Source organism: Phallusia mammillata, chromosome 1 (assembly GCF_965637545.1).
Source record: "Phallusia mammillata chromosome 1, kaPhaMamm4.hap1.1, whole genome shotgun sequence".
Classification (NCBI taxonomy): Eukaryota; Metazoa; Chordata; class Ascidiacea; order Phlebobranchia; family Ascidiidae; genus Phallusia; species Phallusia mammillata.
Genome location: NC_137252.1, coordinates 7,527,722 through 7,548,251, shown reverse-complemented (window position 1 = coordinate 7,548,251; position 20,530 = coordinate 7,527,722). Strand labels below are relative to the sequence as shown.

General features: G+C 36.6%; 2 protein-coding genes across 3 annotated transcripts in view; both read left to right on the top strand.

Moving 5' to 3' along the window:
- The first annotated feature begins 237 nt into the window (after positions 1-237).
- LOC145234326 (uncharacterized) lies at positions 238-1,849 on the top strand. The gene is made up of 2 exons (XM_080099066.1): positions 238-917; positions 1,101-1,849. Exons 1-2 carry the CDS (start codon positions 261-263, stop codon positions 1,287-1,289), a joined length of 846 nt encoding a protein of 281 aa, XP_079955192.1. The 5' UTR covers positions 238-260; the 3' UTR covers positions 1,290-1,849.
- A 4,760-nt stretch (positions 1,850-6,609) lies between these two features.
- LOC145209561 (E3 ubiquitin-protein ligase HECTD1-like) overlaps positions 6,610-20,530 on the top strand; it is a 36,701-nt gene continuing 22,780 nt past the window's right edge. For both annotated transcript variants that reach the window (XM_080079875.1, XM_080079874.1), the window contains exons 1-20: positions 6,610-6,902; positions 7,310-7,544; positions 8,060-8,164; positions 8,584-8,706; positions 9,957-10,078; positions 10,678-10,831; positions 11,129-11,187; positions 11,450-11,676; positions 12,251-12,327; positions 12,857-13,079; positions 13,742-13,889; positions 14,331-14,517; positions 15,479-15,692; positions 16,224-16,481; positions 16,848-17,023; positions 17,684-17,833; positions 17,966-18,101; positions 18,602-18,759; positions 19,312-19,442; positions 19,970-20,180. In XM_080079875.1, the coding sequence (XP_079936001.1) occupies positions 6,763-6,902; positions 7,310-7,544; positions 8,060-8,164; positions 8,584-8,706; positions 9,957-10,078; positions 10,678-10,831; positions 11,129-11,187; positions 11,450-11,676; positions 12,251-12,327; positions 12,857-13,079; positions 13,742-13,889; positions 14,331-14,517; positions 15,479-15,692; positions 16,224-16,481; positions 16,848-17,023; positions 17,684-17,833; positions 17,966-18,101; positions 18,602-18,759; positions 19,312-19,442; positions 19,970-20,180 (3,234 nt within the window). In that variant the 5' untranslated portion in view covers positions 6,610-6,762. The remainder of the gene's footprint in view (positions 6,903-7,309; positions 7,545-8,059; positions 8,165-8,583; positions 8,707-9,956; positions 10,079-10,677; positions 10,832-11,128; positions 11,188-11,449; positions 11,677-12,250; positions 12,328-12,856; positions 13,080-13,741; positions 13,890-14,330; positions 14,518-15,478; positions 15,693-16,223; positions 16,482-16,847; positions 17,024-17,683; positions 17,834-17,965; positions 18,102-18,601; positions 18,760-19,311; positions 19,443-19,969; positions 20,181-20,530) is intronic.

Genomic DNA, 20,530 nt, shown 5'->3' with positions numbered 1-20,530 from the left:
GCGCAGTTGCCATTACAGATCTTTCTTAAATTGCTGCAGCCACATATTAAGTTTTATTCATTTTAATGCAAATAAAACCTTAACAAATGCGTATTTTTCACTTGGTAATAAATAGTAAGGACAAACCATGTAGTTTATCTCGTTTTACGTTCGTGTCAGCAAAATGTTTTGTGAATCAGGAAGTTTGTTGTTCGTAACCAGTGTTGCAAATGAATTTGTGTTTCTGTATTAGGTTATGATACATATATAGTGTAACAGAAATGGCCAACAACACTTCAACGTTGAACGATACTTTCACGATTGTAAGTGAATCGACAATCGTTGAAAGGATAACAGTCGGAACTTCCATCGCAATTACGGGTTATCTCACTATAACTTCGTTTGTATATCAGCTGCATTCACAACAAAAAGGCTTGAAACTCAACAACCGACTTTGCACAGCATCTTGCTTTCTTTTGTTTTGGTATGCAATGACTCTGTTAGTAGAGATAATTTTGAAGAAATTCAACTCTACAGTGTGTACCTGGTTAGTAAATTCCATGGTGGTCCCAGCCAGCATTGCAGTTTATCTGGTCTTTCTTTCTTTGTGGCTTCGTCAACATTCAGTGTACAAGACAGTTCAGTCTGAGGAGGTGTGGGTAAAAAGAGCAAAGATTTTGAGCAAATTTGTTCTTGCTGGCATCACACTTTTTTCTCTGATGCAAATTGTAGCCACTTTTTTGTCGCAATCACAGCATTGGCCGATAAAAAGATGTTTGTCGCGGCCTACCGTTGTAAGCTTTGTAATGGTAGGTTCTGTAGGTCTTGTTCTGTTTCAAGTTTCCCTTCTGGTTCTATATCTGTTGCCGTTGTCGACGTACTACAGATATTTGACAAATACCAAGGGTGTCTACATTCGTTGTGCTTCGTGTACTGGGGTATGTGTAGCGTCTGCCGTTGCTTTTTTGGTGTTTATACGGTTCTCTAGGTCTATGATAATAAAATTCGAGTGGATGTCCCACCCAGTTTTCGCTTGTTTTGCCCTGACACATTTCTTGCTCAATGTGATTACTTCCATATTTTCTTTTCCTGATTACAAGAAACGGCTTTTCTCCTTCCAGATGATTCAGATTGGAAAATTGGTAAAGGTCCATCCCTCCGAAAATACGGACAACAATGGTGTGTGGAATCCGGATTTTTCGAACGACCAACCTGCTGCAGAAGACAAAGATAAAGGAAACATAGAAATGAAAGTATTCAATGTCTCGGAAAAAGTCGACAACCAACCTGAACAAAATCAAGATGAATAATCTAAAAAATACTTTGGCCTCGAAGTATTATACAGTTTATGCAGTGATGGGGTACAACTGGTTCGCACCGGTTCTGTACAGAACAGTCTCATTAATTTTTTAAGAGAACCGGTTACCACAACTGGTTACTGTCAATGGACTTTTTGTAACAGAACCAGCTGAAAAATATGACTTTTTGTAATAGTAACTGACAAAAAAAATTGAATCTCACCACTGAGTTTATATCAGAGACTTTATAACAGACTTTATAAACGTTTTATTTTTGTCGTAATTCAATACATTGTCCCTGTGTTTGTAAAGTATGTGCATGGGCGTCCGCAGCGGGGGGCAAGAGGGGGCACGTACCTACCGCATACTTCAGTACCGCATACTTCAGTGATGTTTAATATTGTGTTTATTGTATTATTTTGCTACTTTGGGATTGGCAAGAATGAGTAGCACAGTCAGATGATCTTTGTTCTGAAATACCGTTTATCGAACGGCGATGTGACGATAGTTTTGCCCTCCCCTGTATTTTTTCCTGCGGACGCCCATGAGTATGTGTGATGTTTTCTGAATCAAATACAACTAACCTATAAACGTTGCATCAGGAACAGTTTAACCAGCTAATTAGCGAATAATAAATTTTAACGTACGGTAAAATATGCACCAAGAAACGGTAAATCCTAGATCTTTTGTGTATCAACAAAAAATGGTTTTTATTCAGGCTCCATACACGTTATTGTTGAGTTAGGATTTTATAAAACTGTGATAACAACAAAAACTTAGCAAATCTAATCGGAAGCAAAACTTGTAGTGTTGTAAGTTAAAGAGTAATATCACACGTGAAAACTATTCGGAAAATCTACAAACCACATTTCTCACGGCACACATACAATTAGCTAACTTTTGATAGGTGGCACGCGCCCCCTCTTGCCCCCCGCTGCGGACGCCCATGTGGCCAGCACATCGGTTGCTGAGCACCTTACGCACCTGAGGCAACTTTTCGAACGGCTCGCCAGCCATGGTTTAGTTATTAACGTTGGCAAATTGATTTTTTGGGACATAGGGTATCAAAACAGGGTGTAAAACCACTTACGGATAAAGTAAAAGCTATCCAAGAGTTCCCACGCCCAACGACCATTAAGGTCTGCAGCAGTTCGCAGGTGTGATTAATTTTTACCACCGCTTTATTCCTGAATCAGCTAAAACCATGCCCCCCATATACTCAGCATTTGCAGAAAAACCATAAAAGCTCTTGTGGAATACCTCTTTGAATTCAGCCTTTAAAGACGCCCAGCAGCCCTTAGATGAAGCAATTATGCTGCACCACCCGTTACCTCAGGCTCCAACTGCCCTCACTACAGATGCATCGGAACATTCTGCTGGCGCCGTTTTGCAGCAACTCATTGAGGGCAAGTGGCGTCCACTTGATTTTTTTATTAAGCGGTTTCGTCTACAGGAAACAAAATGCAGTGCATTCGATAGAGAGCTGCTTGCGTTATATCTTTCGGTACGTCATTTTCGGTATTTTCTAGAAAGTCGTCCTTTTGTGGTTTATACCGATCACAAGCCACTGACATTGCGTTTTCTAAAGTATCCTCTCCATGGTCTGCTCGTCAGCAGCGACAGCCATTTCGGAATTTACCAGGGATGTACGCCATGTAGCCGGCAATCGAAATTGTGTGGCACACACTCTTTCACGTGGAGAAGTTAATGCAGTTCATTTTCCCTTAGATATGGATTACGTTGCTCTCGCGAAGGCTCAACTTGTCCCAGAGGTTCAAGCCTATCGCACAGCGATAACTAGTCTCAAACTTGAAGACATCGAAGTCCGACGATCTGGCACAAAGCTCTTATATGTGACACTTCCCAAGGCACACCCGTCCTATTGCACAGGCGTTATGGCAACGGCAAGTTTTCGACGTGATACATGGGCTTTCCCATCCATCTATTAGAATCACAAAGAAATTAATGGCCTCAAAATTCGTGTGGCACGGCCTGCGAAGGCAAGTATGGTTTGTGGGCCAAACAATGTGTGCGTTGCCAACGTTCAAAGATTCAGAGACATGTCCGTGCGCCTTTATCAAACTATCCAACGTGCAGCGGTCGGTTCACCCATGTCAACATTGACATATAGGACCATTGCCACCCTCACAGGGTAACATTTACTTACTTACGATGGTCGACCGATTCATACGTTGGCCTGCAGAGGCAATACCAATGCCTGATGCAACCGCTGTGACATGTGCGCTCGCTTCTGTCTCTCACTGGATTTCACGCTTCGGATTGCCACAGGATATTTCTTCAGTCCGAGGTCCCCAATTTACCTCAGCTCCATGGACAGCATTTAACGAACTACTTGGCATTAGGGTGCAAAGAACTACAAGTTTCCATCCTCAAGCGAACGGCCTGGTGGAGCGTTTCCATTGGCATCTTAAAGCTTCTCTGATGGCTCTCTTACAAGGTTCCAACTGGATTGACGAATTGCCATGGGTAATGCTCGGTACTCGCACTTGCCCGAAGGAAGATCTACAAACCTCCTCCGTTGAATTGGTTTATGGTTCAACTCTGTCCGTTCCTGGTGATTTTTTGTAAACAACCCGAAGAGTCCACAGCAAGTTCTTCCAACGCTGCACGAATCATTCCGACATCTAGTCCCGCCGCCGATGTCACGACACAATGAAGTAAAGACACAAGTTCTGAGAACACTTTACACGAGTGATTACGTTTTTGTCCGAATTGACAAACATCGCACACCTCTATTGCCGCAATACAATTGAATCACGAAGCAGCCTTGAAAAACCTACAATATTCAGTAATTAAAATGCAAAAATTTGTTTATCTTCCCCGGGATGCAAGAGGAAAATTTTAAAGCAATTTTGGGTTTTAACAAGACTGCAAATTACTATCCTGTTGTAGCCAGTTGACACAGCAATAAAACATCGCTGCTACGAAATACACTCATACTCATTCACAGGGTGTTGTGCAATCTGTAGTCCTGCGGCCCATTGAATAAGAGTTATTCTTTTAAATTAATGGCCTGGCAAACTCAAAAAAGGCTAAAATGGACTATGCGTATATATAACCAGTGGTGGGATTCAAATTTTTGTCAGCCAGTTCTGTTACGAAAAGTCCATTGATAGTAGCCTAACCAGTAATGCTAACCGGTTCGCTGATCTCAGAAAACTTCGTGAGACGGCTCTGTAGAACCGGTGCTAACCGGCTGAATCCCGCCACTGTGTAGCCTTTTTCTGCCGTAGCAAAATAAAAAGAAGAATTGATATTTTGTTTGCGCATGTGATTCGCAATCATTGTTCCTTTGAAAAATAAACTTTTTCCGTGTGTCAATTGTTGTCTCAAAAGTTTGTGGGGGCAAATATGTGATTGGCAACACGACTTCTGACTATTGTATATTATACAAATAGTTGGATTTTAAGTGTAGACTGTGATTTGATTTTCGGCTCGACTTGCCTTAATTCGCAGATATTGAAATACTGAACTAGTAACTTATATTGGTAAAAACTACATATCTCAATGATTATCCACCAACCTAATCCTGACACCATTAAATCAGAGGTTCTTTAAACTGGATTATTTGGAAGGTATGATGTGGAAATTTTCGGCTATCGCCCTTGTCATATTGCTGTCTGTCCAAAGAACCAGGGTAGGATAACATTTTGTTTGGTGCATATCAGTTTATATTTCATTTACTTGATCTACTATTAGAGGCACAGATCCAGTAAATAGCATATATATTTTATTCAGTTACGCCATTTTACTTTTTTTAATATATTTGCATACCGGTACCGGTAAACAATATTTCATTGTGGCAAAGTACTCTGCGTGGATTCGATCATTGGATCTATATTTTTTCTATTGTCGACACAGTCCTTTGACGAATGAATGAACGCGTGACAAAGATGTTATTGTTCTGTCGCTAGGATCAGAAAAGACGAAAAATTCATGTGATAATGGTTAGGAAACTTCAAAAATGAAAATCTGTATTTTCAGTGTGTTGTAATACCGTAATACTCTTAGAGTTTCGGGTTTGTTCAAGCTGGAACCAATTTATGTTTTTATTATTGTACGATCAATTTTATGTAAATTGTTTTCTTGCGATGTGTTGAATGTATTCGTGTTTTGGTCAGAGAACAGCATGTTGCAGTTATTGGGAATCTATAAGCACACTTATATGTTTCTGTGCTTGTAAGAAATAAAACTATAGTTGTTTATGAAACTTCATGACTAAGAGTCAAAGACCAGAAGGCAATCATTTGTCTGAGAAATGTATGTTGGTGGCTGGTGCAACTTTATTCAGTATTTAACTCGCTGTCACAGTAAATTTTTTTGATAGTGACTCAAACTTACTGGATAAGTACTATAATAGATAAAAAACAAACAGTTTTAAATTGTACGTTTATTATTGGACATATAGGTCCTGCATGCACGAGATCTCGTCGGGAACTGCCATATTCTGCAGACTGGTGCATGTGTGTATGTAAATACCACTTGACCGCTGTGGCCAGCCTGTACACACTTTCTAAATGCTAGTGCCAACCTGTATATACGGCATGACTGCTGTGACCATTTTTTTAACACAAGCATTGACGTTTAGAACGATTTGGCTAAGGGTGAGGGTTGGTAATGGAAATAACACTTCAACCGGGTCACATTTACCTATACAGGTTGGTCACAGCAGTCACTCTGTATATACAGGTTGGCCACAGCATTTAAAATGTGTTTTCCCTCCAAAGATAAGACAAAGTGGCCATGCACATAAAGTTGCATTGCACGTAGAGATAGGTGTTTCAGTTAAGAGAAGATGTGTTTGTGAAAGACACTTGGTTGTTAAAAATCTGCCTTGCTACCAGCTGTCAATGACAAATATGACAGATAATCCATTCTTCAATTGATTTCCAACACCAGTGTTGTTACATGCCTTTAACTGTGAGTGTTTTGAAATGTATTCATCCATAATGGTTTGGCAATTCTGCCAATTGACCAGAGAAAAAAGTATGTACATGCCAAGCTTTCATATGCTCAACCATGATAATAGGCTGTTGGTAAAAAAGGAAAGTGTTGGACTTGGAAAAGCGTGTGATATAGTATTAACTGAACATTTCTTATTTTACAACGCCATGAGATATTTGTTCATATCCTTTACTTTGAGTTCTAAAGAAAATATACCTTGCAATTTTTTTCTTAAAGTGCTTTTGATACTATGTATAGTATTTGACAGATAATTGACCTATAAATTGTATTTGACCTGACAGTTGACCGGATTTTATTTGACCAGTCAAAAATCCAAATCGAATCCTAAGAACTTAACCTGTTAATTGTTGACATACAGACTTTATATTTTTCAAGATAGTAAGGGATGAATTCTGTAAATATGAAACTGTGATCAGAGAAGTCCTACCAACAAGTGTCACACTTAGGTCTCTGAAAGACCACAACATTATAATATCAAAGAAGTGCCACAAAATTCACGATGGCTGATGTGGACCCAGATACGTTACTTGAATGGCTGCAAATGGGCTTTGGTGAAGAAAGGGACATGCAACTTATAGCATTGGAACAACTGTGCATGCTACTGTTGATGTCGGACAATGTGGATCGCTGTTTTGAAATGTGAGATGAGTTGACCTTGTTTTTTGTACACTAAAGCTTGGAACAGCATACCTAATGCCCTCCCCTAAAAAAAAACTTTTAAGTCATTGTTTGAACTTAAGGCTGGCGACATTATAAGATTGATGATTACTTAAAGGGGTTACTTGCATCTTTTTAGCTTGTCTCTGCAATCATAAACTTATTGGTGCAGTATAACCGAGTATAGCTCACCCAGCAGTTTTATTGTAAACAATCGACGTTTCGCTGTATACAAGACGCCTTCATCAGAATAATGACATATCTTGCAAAATATATGGTTCAGTGGTAATGTTTTGGCTGTTTTATCACTCCATTTGTTTCATGTTTTTGTTTTTGAACTTCTGTGAGTACAATACTAAATGTGTTGTGATGACCTCTGAATTTTACAGGTGTCCTCCAAGAAGTTTTCTTCCTGCTTTGTGCAAAATATTCCTAGATGAATCTGCACCAGATAATGTGCTAGAGGTTACAGCCAGGGCAGTGACATATTATCTTGATGTTTCTGCTGAATGCACACGCAGGATTGTGGCTGTCGATGGCGCAGTAAAAGCTATTTGCAACAGGCTTGTGCTCGTCAATCCAGAAAACCGCACAAGCAAGGACCTGTCTGAACAATGTGTTAAAGTAAGACTATATGTTAGTGTTTATGTTTTACTAAAAGTCACTTGACAAGTGTTTCAAGTACTGGTAGTCCAATATCAAATGCTTGACATGATTAATGCAGTGGTTTACAACTTTTATTGACAAATTCCTTCTTTGCCAATTCAAACCATTTTTATTTCTCCCTAATATGCTACGTAATAGATTCTAAACTATACAAAGATCATTTAAACTTCGGTCTTTCATCAACTTTACAGGTCATATTCCTAAAGCTTATATGTGCCTATTACAAATCACATGTAAATTTCTCCCCTCACATTTTGAAATTCCTCCCATGTTAAGAACTACTGCATTGATGTGTCTGGTTGTGTAGTGGGGTATTAGTTGCCCTAATTGCTCAGATTTTTTCATAAATAGCCCAATTTTGGTTACACTTATCATGGACTTAAATGGTAACTGTTTTACGAATGATTTCATTTTTACTCTTTTTCTTGATTTTTTACCATGTTTTCAAGTTAAAACAATGCTTTTAAATTTAGGTACTTGAATTCATTTGCACAAGAGAGCCAGGTGCAGTATTTGATGCTGGTGGTCTTTCTTCAACATTGACCTTCATATGCAGTTGCGACAAAATGATTCACAAGGTAAACATGCTGTCTGTTCTGTTATGTTCAAATTATCACAGGATGGGCACCTTTTTGCAAATACCCACTGTCTGAACCAATTACATCTGCTCTTGGTTGCCATACAATTGACCAACAGGATTTTTTTACATTAGTGTTTCTTAAACGTTTCGGGCTTACAGCGCATTAACATATTTGTAATGGCAATTTATCGGGTAAAGACACAGAAAGTTGTTTAAAAAGAATAATTTGCATCTTTAGTATGATGGTTAGACTTACGTTCACAAATAAACTTAAAATTAGGTTTTATCAATATTATGCATACTCATTTCTAGTCATCAAATCATAAAAAACAATATTTTGCCGCACACTTGAAATCTTGTGCGGCACACCAGTGTTTGATAACAACTGATTTTTACAAGAATATAATGCATGTTTAGGACACACTGCACTCAGCTATGAGCGTGGTGACCAAATTGTGTGGAAAGATTGAAGTTAGCAGTTCAACTTTGCCCGATGCAGTAAAATCCCTGTCCACTCTGCTACATTCAGATGATCCTTATGTGAGTACAGTGTAACCAGCTGGTCAGGTTTTCTATCTGTTGTGCTGTCTCCAAATCAATAAATCTAAATTTACTTTTAAATTGGAATTGCCTAATGCCGTTCGATCGTTAATCACAAAATCCATTCCAAATCTATTTGCATTGGAAAAGTAAATACAACATTGTTAAAGAAGTATTATATCCGGGAGCATTTTTGGTTGCCGATTTATTTTAATCCGTAACGTGGATTTTTTTAGGGTGTATTGTCTTTTTATTTGACTTTAAATATTTGTGACATTTTGTGCATTTGCTTGAACTTTCGCATTTGATGATATATTACTAGCTCAGTTATATTATAAGATCCACTTTTTGTTCTGAATATGCAACCTATGAATCAGTGTACCCTTAATATTGCTTGTAAATATTTTTTGAACTTTGTTATTGTTGGGTTTAAAATAAGATCCCAAAAATGTTTGCCACAAATATATCTTACTGGTCATATAAATAACTCCATTACTATTGCTTGAAATGTTTTTTATAGCCTGGCATGTGTTTTAAGCCGAGCTTATAACACACTTTTGTGTATTACTAGTGTTTATAGCGGTAATGCAAACACTTACAATGTGTGCTGCTATGACGGACCTATTTAAATAATGCACTTTCATTATGTCAGATTAGCTGACATTCAGTAATAGTGTTTTTAAGTGTGCCAAATCCATTTCAACACTATACATTGGTTTATAATGGTGGTGTGATTCATTTATGTTCAGTATATTCCTATAGATTTGATTTTGGTAACAGCAGCATCACAAACGCACTGTCAGCTCTTTATATGTATCACTGAAATCACATGTGCATTGTCCATGACAACAAATCATTAGGGTGGCTTTTGTATAGTGGTTAAATTTATAGTTTTGTAATACAATACAATACATTCATAGTTTTGTAATACAAGGTGACCATAATTTTTTCTGTCTAGTTAATATGCTAAATGTTCAAAAAATATGCTCATGTGAGTTTATAGGGTTTTGTACCTACATTTTTGGCAAACTGAAGGGTAATTGGCCTGTTTGCGTATTAGGTTAAGGAATAGTCGAATAAGTGTATTTCTTGATATGTATATTCTGTCAATTGCACTGGTTGTTTTTGTCATGTAAGTAAATATACACAGCTCCTTATACACATCATGTTACACAATACACAAAAACTATAAAAAGTGTCTGTAATAGTATAAGGCAAATAGGAAATTGAAAATACGGTTTTCATCACAGGTTTCGGATGGTGCACTGAGATGCTTTGCTTCAATATCAGATCGCTTTACAAGGAAACTTGTTGACCCTTCTCCACTGAACGCTCATGGCTTGTTGACAGAACTCGTCAGGAGGCTTGCCAAGTAATATAAATAGATCATGACCTGATAGTCTTTCGTAGTTATTTACTTCATGTCATGGTAAACTGTTGAGTGGTGCTTACTGGTTAGATTTCCCTTTCAGGGTGTTGCATCACTTGTTTGCCAATATGGTTTTGTATTACAATGACAGAGCAAAAATTTTCAGTAGTGCTGTAGCCTGTTTTGTGGTGTTTTAATCCATGGGACTTTTTCCACTCTTTAGTGCCTAATATTTGACACTGATAACAATATAATGAGGTGATCTCTGAAAACATGACAATAACATCAGCAAAGCATGTATGCTATCATTGTAATGTAATACTATAATCTCAAAAAGTACTTTTAAATAAATACTTCTGTTAAGAACGGACAGGATAAGTGCCCAACAATCACAGGGGTTAGTTGGGTAACTCGGTTAAGTAATCACGCCTTATGGATATAAACCAACATATGTAAAAGTTTTGTGTAATTCAAATCAACAGCTTGAAAAATGTTGTTTTAGTTGTATGACAAAATGTATCTGTTGCTAACAGTCGAACAATTTTTTTGGATGCATAGCAGTTTCAATCCTTTTCCTATTCATAAACTGTTTTGACATGCAGTTGTGGAAGCAGAAACGCCCCCCAATCAAGAGGTGTGGGTGGCACTCCTGGGGGTGCGCAGGGATCAACACCTGACTCTAAAAACAATTTTGGAATTACAACAATTATCAATCTTTTATCAATTCTTTGTCGTGGTTCTTCCTCACTAACTCATGTAAGTGGTAAAAAAAAGTGTAACATTTTTTTGGCAAAGATTTATTTTGTATTGTGCATTTTTTTGTTCATATAAGGCTGTGTATAATGTTTCTATATGGTGTTGTTTTTGTGCAAAATCTGGTATTATCCGCATTTAGTGTTATTTACCCTGATGAAGGTGACCTGTATAGGACGTTGAAACATCGGAATAAAAATACTTGCCAGAAGAACTGTATAAACTTGATATTATACCTGGCAGCAATAGCTTATATCTGGTATTTGTATTGATGCGATAGGTTTATTTCCACTTTTCTAGGAACTGTTACGGTCTGACTTGCCACAAGCAATTGAAGAAGCACTGAAGGGTGATGAAAGGTAATTTAATGCCTCAATGGCAGTGTTTTCAGTTTTTATCCGAGAATACAATAGGAAGACTTCCCTGATTTTGCTTACTGGGCTTTCATACTCTGTCAGTTTATTAAAACATTTTGTAGGATGACACACATTTCAGCATTGTGTTTTTTTTACTGTTAGATATCCCTGTTTATTTGTTTCCAAAAACATTTGTTTTTTAAAAGGCCTTGTATTTACTACGATTGGTTTCCACTCTTTGACTTTTTTACAACTAACTTTGCAGATGTTGTATGGACACACTTCGTTTGTGCGATTTGCTTCTAATTCTTCTCTACGAGGGACGTAAAGCCGTTCCAAAGCACAACATGGCTTTGTTGATGGGTGCTCGGAGTTTAACTGCTGGGATGAGACGACTGGAGTTATTTGATGGCGAACGAACGCATAGACAACTTATTGATTGCATCCGAAGCAAGGACACTGATGCATTGGTGGATGCTGTGGAAAGTGGAGGTAAATATCTTTATTACAGAATACCAGTGGTCTCAACCTTCAGTTTGTGTAGGTATTTACCACTGATTGATTTTGTTTTAATCAAAGCCCATATTGTGAGTTCAAATCCCACCACAGGCTAGATTTTTCTAGTCTATGCATTGCCATCAAGTTTAAAGAGCTCGTCTGGCAAATGTGATTTTATTCCGAATAAAATATGCATTGCCATATTTGGAAATATTTGATTTGGTATGAGGACTTTAATCGGTCTGGTGTACGATGACACATCAAAACAGTGTTTTCCATCTTACCATCACCTACATTATGTGGTTTTGTTGTCACACAAAGTGTTTGCTATGGTTTATTTTTTTTTCATCACAGTAGGTGTATTACAGTAACTATAGGAAAGCAGAGATTGAGATTAAGTTTTGCAAGACCGAAAATTGCACTTGTTATTTTGTTTTTGTGTACTTGGGTTATGAAACTTGACTTATTTTGTGGCTCACACTTTGAAGTATTTACTGAACCCTAACTAGGGTATTACATGTGTTTGTATTTCATAACCCACTTAAATGTAACTGTATTCTTTTTACAGCCTATGATGTCAACTTTATGGATGATGTTGGCCAAACTCTACTGAACTGGGCATCCGCATTTGGAACCCAGGAAATGGTAAGTGTAAAACCTCTACTGGCAGTTATGTTTTCAAATAAATTACTTTGCATTAAGTCCATGTGTAGTGTTCCTAAGAAGTTTGTACACATAAAAAAATTGCTTGCATTTGGTTCTATACTATATTTTTGATCATTGGGCCCACAATACTGTAATGTTGCAAAAAAGTTACTAAGCTTGTAGCAGCGGAAACTTAGTAATAAACCAAATAAAATATTTCTACACTGAGAAAATTATGATAAAAAACAGACAAACATGGTTAAATCTAGATGTTTTTAAAAAAATCGTTTACCCCTGCAGTTTAATTTAACAACCATGTATGTTCAAAACGTGAGATTGGCTGTATTGTCCAGTGTAGCTGTCCAATGGCCCTCTAGTTTTCTGGGAGTAACAGTCTGCAGTTTATCATTTATTGGCTGGATGCTTTTGCTTTTGTTGCTTAGTTATGAAAATTTTCATCCGTTTCTGTAATCTATACTCCAGCAGATTGCTGACAAATTTTCTTTATTTCGTTAAATGCTACTTTTAGGTTGAGTTTTTATGTGAGCGAGGTGCTGATGTGAATAGAGGTCAACGGTCATCATCGTTGCACTATGCTGCATGTTTCGGTCGTCCTGGGGTCGTCAAGACCTTATTACTTCACTCTGCTGACACATCACTGCGAGATGAGGAAGGCAAAACTGCTCTGGAGAAAGCCAAGGAACGAAACGACGAAGGTCACAGAGAAGTTGTGAAAATTTTAGAAAATCCAGGTATGTGAAAAACTGCAAATGTTTTCTGAATTTTACTTTTAATTTTTTCAATAGTAATACATAGATAGCTCAGTTTGGCAAAATATGACATGTTACTACTGAAGACATACAAATATTTATATTTATGTCAAGCATTTAGTAATAATACACAGATGTGTGCAATGCCTTAAGTTGGGTTGAGTTTATTTCGCTTGGTGAAAGAAAACATGGCGACACAATTGCACTAAAACACTCACCAAGCCGGAAATAGCTACCCTACATAGCAATGTTAAGCGCATAAAAGTGAAGGGCACAATTAGTGGAAAGTGGCTGAACGCACGGCAGCTACAACAAATTATAAAGCGTTATGTGACTGGGTCTCACAAGAAAGTGAGGTTGGCGCATTGTGGGTAAACACGACTGTGGTGGGGCGTTGGTTGAACCAGTTGAGGGGGCCTAAAATTAACCACACATGTTAGTGAAAGAAGGCAGTGTCCATGTCAAATTCTTGCATTGACACATGATAGATTAAGTAATTTCTAAGTATTTAGTAAAACAATTGTCAAGACCTCATAGCTCACAACAAATGGGTCCCTGTGTGTTTTTAAATTGTGTCTTATAAGTTGAATCTACAAATAGAGAAAAAGTACAAAAAAGTCTGTAAAACTTTTTCTGTATGCTAGATACTTGGGTGTCGTCTGACGAAGCTCAGCAACAAAAGAAAACGAGATTACAGGAGCGAAAGAAGGAAGAGGAAAACAAGAAACAAAAAGAGGAGGAAAAGAGCAGTGTGAAGGGAGATCCCCAAATGGTTCCTGTGTATCTACAAAAGTAAGTACCATTTTCTGTAGATTAAATTTCGCAAACAAGCAAAGTGTTTAAATTTTCGGTTTGATTTTGTTGAAAATAAATAAAGCAGTAGTTTCCAATCTTTTTTACGAATTGCTTGCTTAACAATTCAATACATTTTTATTTCTCCCTAACATACTACATATATAATATACTACATAGCAGATGCTAAACCATACAAAGATCTTTAATATAGGGTCTTTTATCAACTTCACAGGTCATATGCCCAGATATTAAGTGTCTATTTACAAACCACATGTAAAAATTAAAGTAAATTCCTTCCCTCAAGCTTTAAAATTCCTCCCCCATTGGGAACCACTGGAGTAAAGTTTTGTTGGTTAAACGTCAATGCATTGCAAATTAAACTTGGACAAAACCTTATATGGCATCTCCTGAAACTAAAATGATTTTTTCTGATTACAGATTAATGCCATTGTTCATCAATACCTACCAACTAGCTGTGTCACCAACTGTATCGATTGCTGTCCTTGGTCTTTTAAGAAAAACTGCTAAATATGCAACAAGCCAACAACTTAGCGATGTGGCACAAAACTGTCCTGAGATCAAGGAAAACTTGGCCAGTGTTGTATCTGCAGCTCTAGATCATGAGGTTGGTCTCACAAGTTTTATAATGTAGTGAATGTGAAAAAATACTGAGAAAAAGTGCAAAGTAGATACCCTTTTTGTTTCAATGCCTATTTTACATGTTTACGTTTATGGCATCGGTCTTATTCATATTTTGGCGCAGAAACAAACAAAAAATATTGATTGATAGAATAATTAAGTTTACTTATCAACCCTTAAACTTTTTAGGATTTTTGTTGTGAAATACCACATAACATTTTAATTAAGTTTTTGCCATGTTGCAATTTTATTTATTTATTCAAAAATGGCTTGTTGGCACATTTCCTGCTAAATAACACTTTGGTACTCAAATCTCTACAAAGTAAATTTAATTGGCTTGCCTGAAAAATAAGTGGGATTTAATTACGACTTTGATTGTGATGGTGGGTGATTATATCAATGACCGCTTGAGTTTTAATCACATGTGGGCAAAACTTGTAAACAATGTGTGGTAGGATTGACTTGCAGAATATATTAATGTTGACAAAATCATGTTTTTCACTTTAAAATTGCATGTAAAACATTTTTAAACCGCAAAGCACACAGTATAACATAAAAATGTGACATGTTATATATAACTTAGGTTGCTAAGGCATGGTCAGAGCCAAGCCAGAACCTGAGTCTTTGGTACCTAGCATCGCTGTTTTTTGATCCCTGGTGCTCGGCCGAGCAGTTAAACAAACGGATCAATATATTAAATTTGCATATTCATAACTTGCTAAAGTATAGAATAAAAATGACAGTTTTTCTTAAATGCGTTAGATGGTGAAAAACGCGTACTTCTGTGGCCTGTACAGCTTAATACACCACTGGTCATGTAAAGGCAAAGCCGTGTAACGTTAAGTTAGTTTCAACATAAAAAAACATGGGTAGCATTAACCTAATTAAGCTAATGCAGTACGTAACAATCTGAACTATTATTTAACAAGTTACTTGGATTTGCACAGGGAGATGATGAAGGTCATTTGGCAGCGTTGGAAATCACTCAGCACTTGTTAAGCAAATGTGCCAGCTCTTTCTCCAACGCAATGACTCGCGATTGGATAACAAACAAGGTTTTCTCAATATCGGGTGGCAACGAATGCTATAATATCAGCAACTTATCGGACAAACAAATTATGCCTGATCACGAAAATGCCAAAGAAAATATTCACTCTCCTGGTAAGTTAGTCAACTAGTGCGAATTCTTCCAGTTGACCAACTACGACTAAAAATCAACCAAATATATTTTCACTTTCATTAGGCAACAGGCATGTTAGGGTTGGAGAGGATTTCGAATATAATGCGTTTATGAACACCTGCATGTATGTTGCATCACTTGTCAAGTTTTTATTTTCTTTTACATTAAAATGTTTACCTATGTTTGACCTTTCAACAATAAATTTATGTAATATGTGCAGTTTACTGCTTTCTCTTAAATTTAGGCCTGACAATACTCATTTAGCTTATTGACAGTTAAGATGAACATAAATTTATAACCGAGATCAAGTCTGATGCATTCATGCAGACCAACAATCACGACACACTAAAATACAAATCATAGTATGTTAGGCCTATTGAAGACTTGCATGGTGACTGGCTTGATTTCGGTTTGACACCTTTAATAGGCCGGTCTACTATGATTTGTCCTGTTGACATTAGAGAATTTTTCGGTTGACAAAAACACTCAAAAATGTCCTCACTATTTTGCAGGTGGAGACAAATCAGATGAAAAACTGGAAGTCAAAACAGCAGATGTTCCAGATGCAACTTACATGAAAACTGGCACATTGTATCGATGGCTGGACACATGGACCCTTGCTCGTGGTCGGGATTGTCTTTATTTGTGGAATTCTGCAGTTGCTTTGGAACTATCGCATGGGAGTAATGGATGGTTTCGATATATTCTTGACCTGAAACTTTCCACTATGTATTCAAGTGGAAGCCCAGAGGACGGATCAGACAGTGCAGGCAAGAATGTTTGAAAGAAAATTCTTTGATTAGTTTAAGGAGTATTGAAACCATGATGACAAGCAAAAAATAGGGCAAAGACTTGCAATAATTTCTTTCAAACAATAAGTTAATCAATTTAGGAAAGATTTTTTATTTTTTTTCTATTTAAAAACAAAATTTTGAAGAACTTGTGTTAAATTTTTTTGTTTTCTTAAAAAACTAAGGTTTACTTCTGTAAAAAAATAAACTAACCAAAGGATATCGACATCAAAGTTTTCAAATCTTATTTAAATAAACTTTAAGTGTAATTTTCTTTTACCATATTACATACACGTTTTGTTGCACCCACACATGTCAAAGCTCAACTGTTAAAATTGTTTTTAGAAAGCAGAACGGAGTTTTTTGACAAGTTACGTCGCTCGTACATTGAAGCATCACATGGTGGTGTTGCCTTGCCGATATTATCACAACCAAGCTCAGTGTCCATCACCATCGGCAACTGGGTTCTCACTTGTAAAAAGCAAGATCAACTTCTACTCACCAACACAGATGGACAACAGGTCTGTACTTGCAAATTAAGGCTTTTTAAACTTGAATGGTTTTATTTTTAGTCATTAAATAACACAGCTGTAAACAGTTAGGTAAATTGGAAACAACCTCCTATTGGGAAAGCTCACAAAATGTATTTAGTGCACATGGCACCCATTGTAAAAACGAAATTGGCCCTAATTAACCGATCGTCTATAATGTTAATGATTGCCGGCCTGCCAATGAATTACTGCCTTTTTGTCTGAAGTGGGATGAAACGATATTGTTTTACAAATGATAAGAATTTGTTATTGTAGTTATGGCACAGTTACAGTTTGAAAGATCGTGTGGTACCTTATTAAGCAGCAAAGACACATTTTGCACAATAAATTAGTAACACAATACAATAAGGTGTTTGTAAAAATTTGGTTTAGGCCGAATTGCTACAAATTATTTGGCCCAAAACTGAATCGATGTTAAAACAGCCAATTCTGCCAAATAAATTTGGCAAACCGAATATTCGCTACATCTCTGCTTTAAATCTTGCCTGTTTTTTTGTTAGGCAGTGTTAAAAAAAACTGCTTTAATTTCGAGCGTCAATCATATTGCTTGGTTGTCCTGCAAAACATTAATGCTCAGCAGACTAATGTTTGGTTTAAGGTAATGTATTCCTAAATATATGTTTTTTGCAGTCGACTATTCTCAAGAAGGGAATGAATGGTTTTAAGTTTGAGTCAAATCGTGGTACGAGACATACTTTCGCTCCTGAAAGCTCAGCTACCTTCGACTTCATGAATCAATCAGTTTCAAAAAGTCACACACCTACACAGAAAAATAACGAGGTGAGTCAGAAATTATTATCACACATTTTTTAACTTTTATCCTTGATTGCTTTAATGAATAACAGTTTGAATTTTCATTTCTCAATAAAAAATGAAACAACCAAACAGCATAAACCAATAATTGTTATACAGGATGAATTAAAAGAAAAAGTAAGAAACCTGGCAAAGACGTTGTACAACGAGTATTTTAAATCATCCAATGACGCTCCTAGGGGCATTGTCACGCAACTGAAGGAGGTTGCTGCCAAATTGAACAAACTTTCAACAGGTAAATTACTATCAAATCTGGTGATGCTGAAAAGGGCAACAATTTGACTGTTTTTACACAGGAAGTAACACATGTTGTAGAATATGAGAATTTTATGTAAGAGGACATCAGTTAGTTGTAATGGTGGCTGTATTGTTTTATAAAGTAGAATTTATATTGTCTCCCGCTTCAATGTTCTTCACCAGAAAACAGCTCAAAGTGGAAGACTTAACTATCTGTTTGTAGACCTACTGATTAGACACAGTTGCAAAAACTGAATAGTTCTTTTTACATTTAAGTTGTCCCCAGATACAGACAAATCCAGTTAATTGCTAATCCATATTTTCTGTACAGTTTTAAACAAATTAATAAAGTTTTGATTTAAATTCCAATTAAACAGATTATGTTAAAAATCGGATTTGTACAGTCTAAACTTTCTGGTATAGCGCATCCAAAAAATTGTTTAAAATCGAGTTGTCATTTAAACGGTAACCAATAATACTTACATTTCTCTCTACCAGGATCACATGAGAAGGATGCACAGCAAACCAAGGCAGAGGAATACAGAACTTGTCTGAAGGAAATTAAATCACTGCTGAATGATGACAAGTCGTTGTCACCTTTTGACATTTACAGCAGTGGCATAATTAGTGCACTTTTGAACTCTCTCACTGTAGAGGTAAGCCTTATATTGGTTTTGCTGGTTTCATAAACTGCTTGGGCCATTTAAGGTTTTCCTTCATTAATAAACTTAAGTATTATATTGGGTTATAAGAGGCCATTAACGTTACTAAAAACTACACCAGATTTGGGATTACAATGCTTGCAGACCTTGATAGGAATTCCTGTAATGCTACTGTGTCGCAAAAATACAATGCTCGAAATGAGCTACAAACTTTGCGCAATGTTAGAAATGACAACACAACAATAGAAATTAGGCCTTGAAGCATTGTAACAGAGCACACCCATTCCTTAATTAAAAAACATGCAAAAATGAAAATAGTGTAGAATTGGAACATATATGTTATGTTGTAAAGTACCCACAGGGTCAAAAACCTTATAATGGTTTATCTCAGTCCTGGCACATTGAAGGTTGAGAAAAAGTTGTCTAATAAATGCATAATTTTTTTTTGTAAATACATAAATAAAAAAATTACAAAGTATGCAATCTATTCATTGAAGGCAAGTTTGATTTACTACGAGAAAGACTATTTTCATAAACTTTATGCAGAATGAAAAATCATCAACACTGAATGTTCAGCAAAGGATCAAAATATTTGTGTCTGTTTTCTTTCAAAATTCTGATTCTTCTGTTCGAATTTTGGTGAAGAAGCTTATTTCTGTGCTGGAGTCTATCGAAAGGTAAATGTCAAACAATTGTGTTTAAAACAAAAAGTTCTAAATAATGTATGTGTACAGTTTTTTACTATCTGCATGTCCAAAGACAATAATATTGGTTGACATTAAAGTGTTTTTGTGCAAAAATATGGCGCAGAGTCGCAGACAGTAATAATTATTCAGGTATAGTAAAAAGGCCCTTCAAACACAAACCAAAATCCCGTGTGTTAGTCAAACCCAATTGTCCATGTAAATGCAGAATGTCAAAAGTTGTGCACATCAATTTTCCAAACATTTTTAACATAAAATCCCCCCCAAAATGTCAATAAAGACCTTAAGAGCTTAAATATGGCCCCGTTGGCCAGAAAAGGGACCTTACAATAAGTTAAAAACATTGTGTAATGGCAATGTTTGTGACGTCACAATACACCGAGCTCACTCGACAGAACAATTGCAGTTTTGGCCCATCCCTACTACCTACTTCGACAATACAAAAATTCAGAATTTTTTCAAAACAATTCAACCAAATAACATTGGGTCATTTTTTGCAGGCTTCCAGTCTATTTGTATGACTCGCAAAACAGTTTGACCGGTGGTCTGCACTTACTCACCCGCAAACTGAGATTTGTGTTGGAGTGCAAACAGCCGCTGGTGGGCGCCAAGGAGAAGAAAGATGGCGGACTCGTCGACTACAGTGGGAGGACACTGAAAATGGAAACCATGGCAACTGCCAAAGATTTGGAAAGATATCTATTGAAAATGGTCAGTTTGTAATATTTAATTTGGGTTTATTTGTTTGCTCTTTAATGACAAAGTACTGATTTGTTTTCAACTTTTGGTCCATGTTAATTGTTACTCCCTAATTATACGTCGTTTAACTTACCATTATCATAAACGTAAAACTTCAGTAAAATATTGGCGACACCCAAAGCCTTTGAAAATCTTTTTAGGTACACCCACACTTAGTTTTTGTGTCGTGAACTTTGCTAAAAGTTCCAATAAAGCGTTTTCAAATGCTTACAAAACTATAAAGATGTCACAGATTTACAGATAACACTAACTAAAACTTTCCCGTTACTGTATTAACCTGTATTATTTTGTTGTTGTTTTAA

What these genes read in the sequence shown, in the direction of transcription:
- LOC145234326 (XM_080099066.1), top strand. Translation starts at nt 261, where the DNA reads ATGGCCAACAACACTTCAACGTTGAACGATACTTTCACGATTGTAAGT. An exon ending in GTTGTGCTTCGTGTACTGGG is followed by an intron (nt 918 to 1,100) that starts GTATGTGTAGCG and finishes TTCTCCTTCCAG; the next exon opens with ATGATTCAGATTGGAAAATT.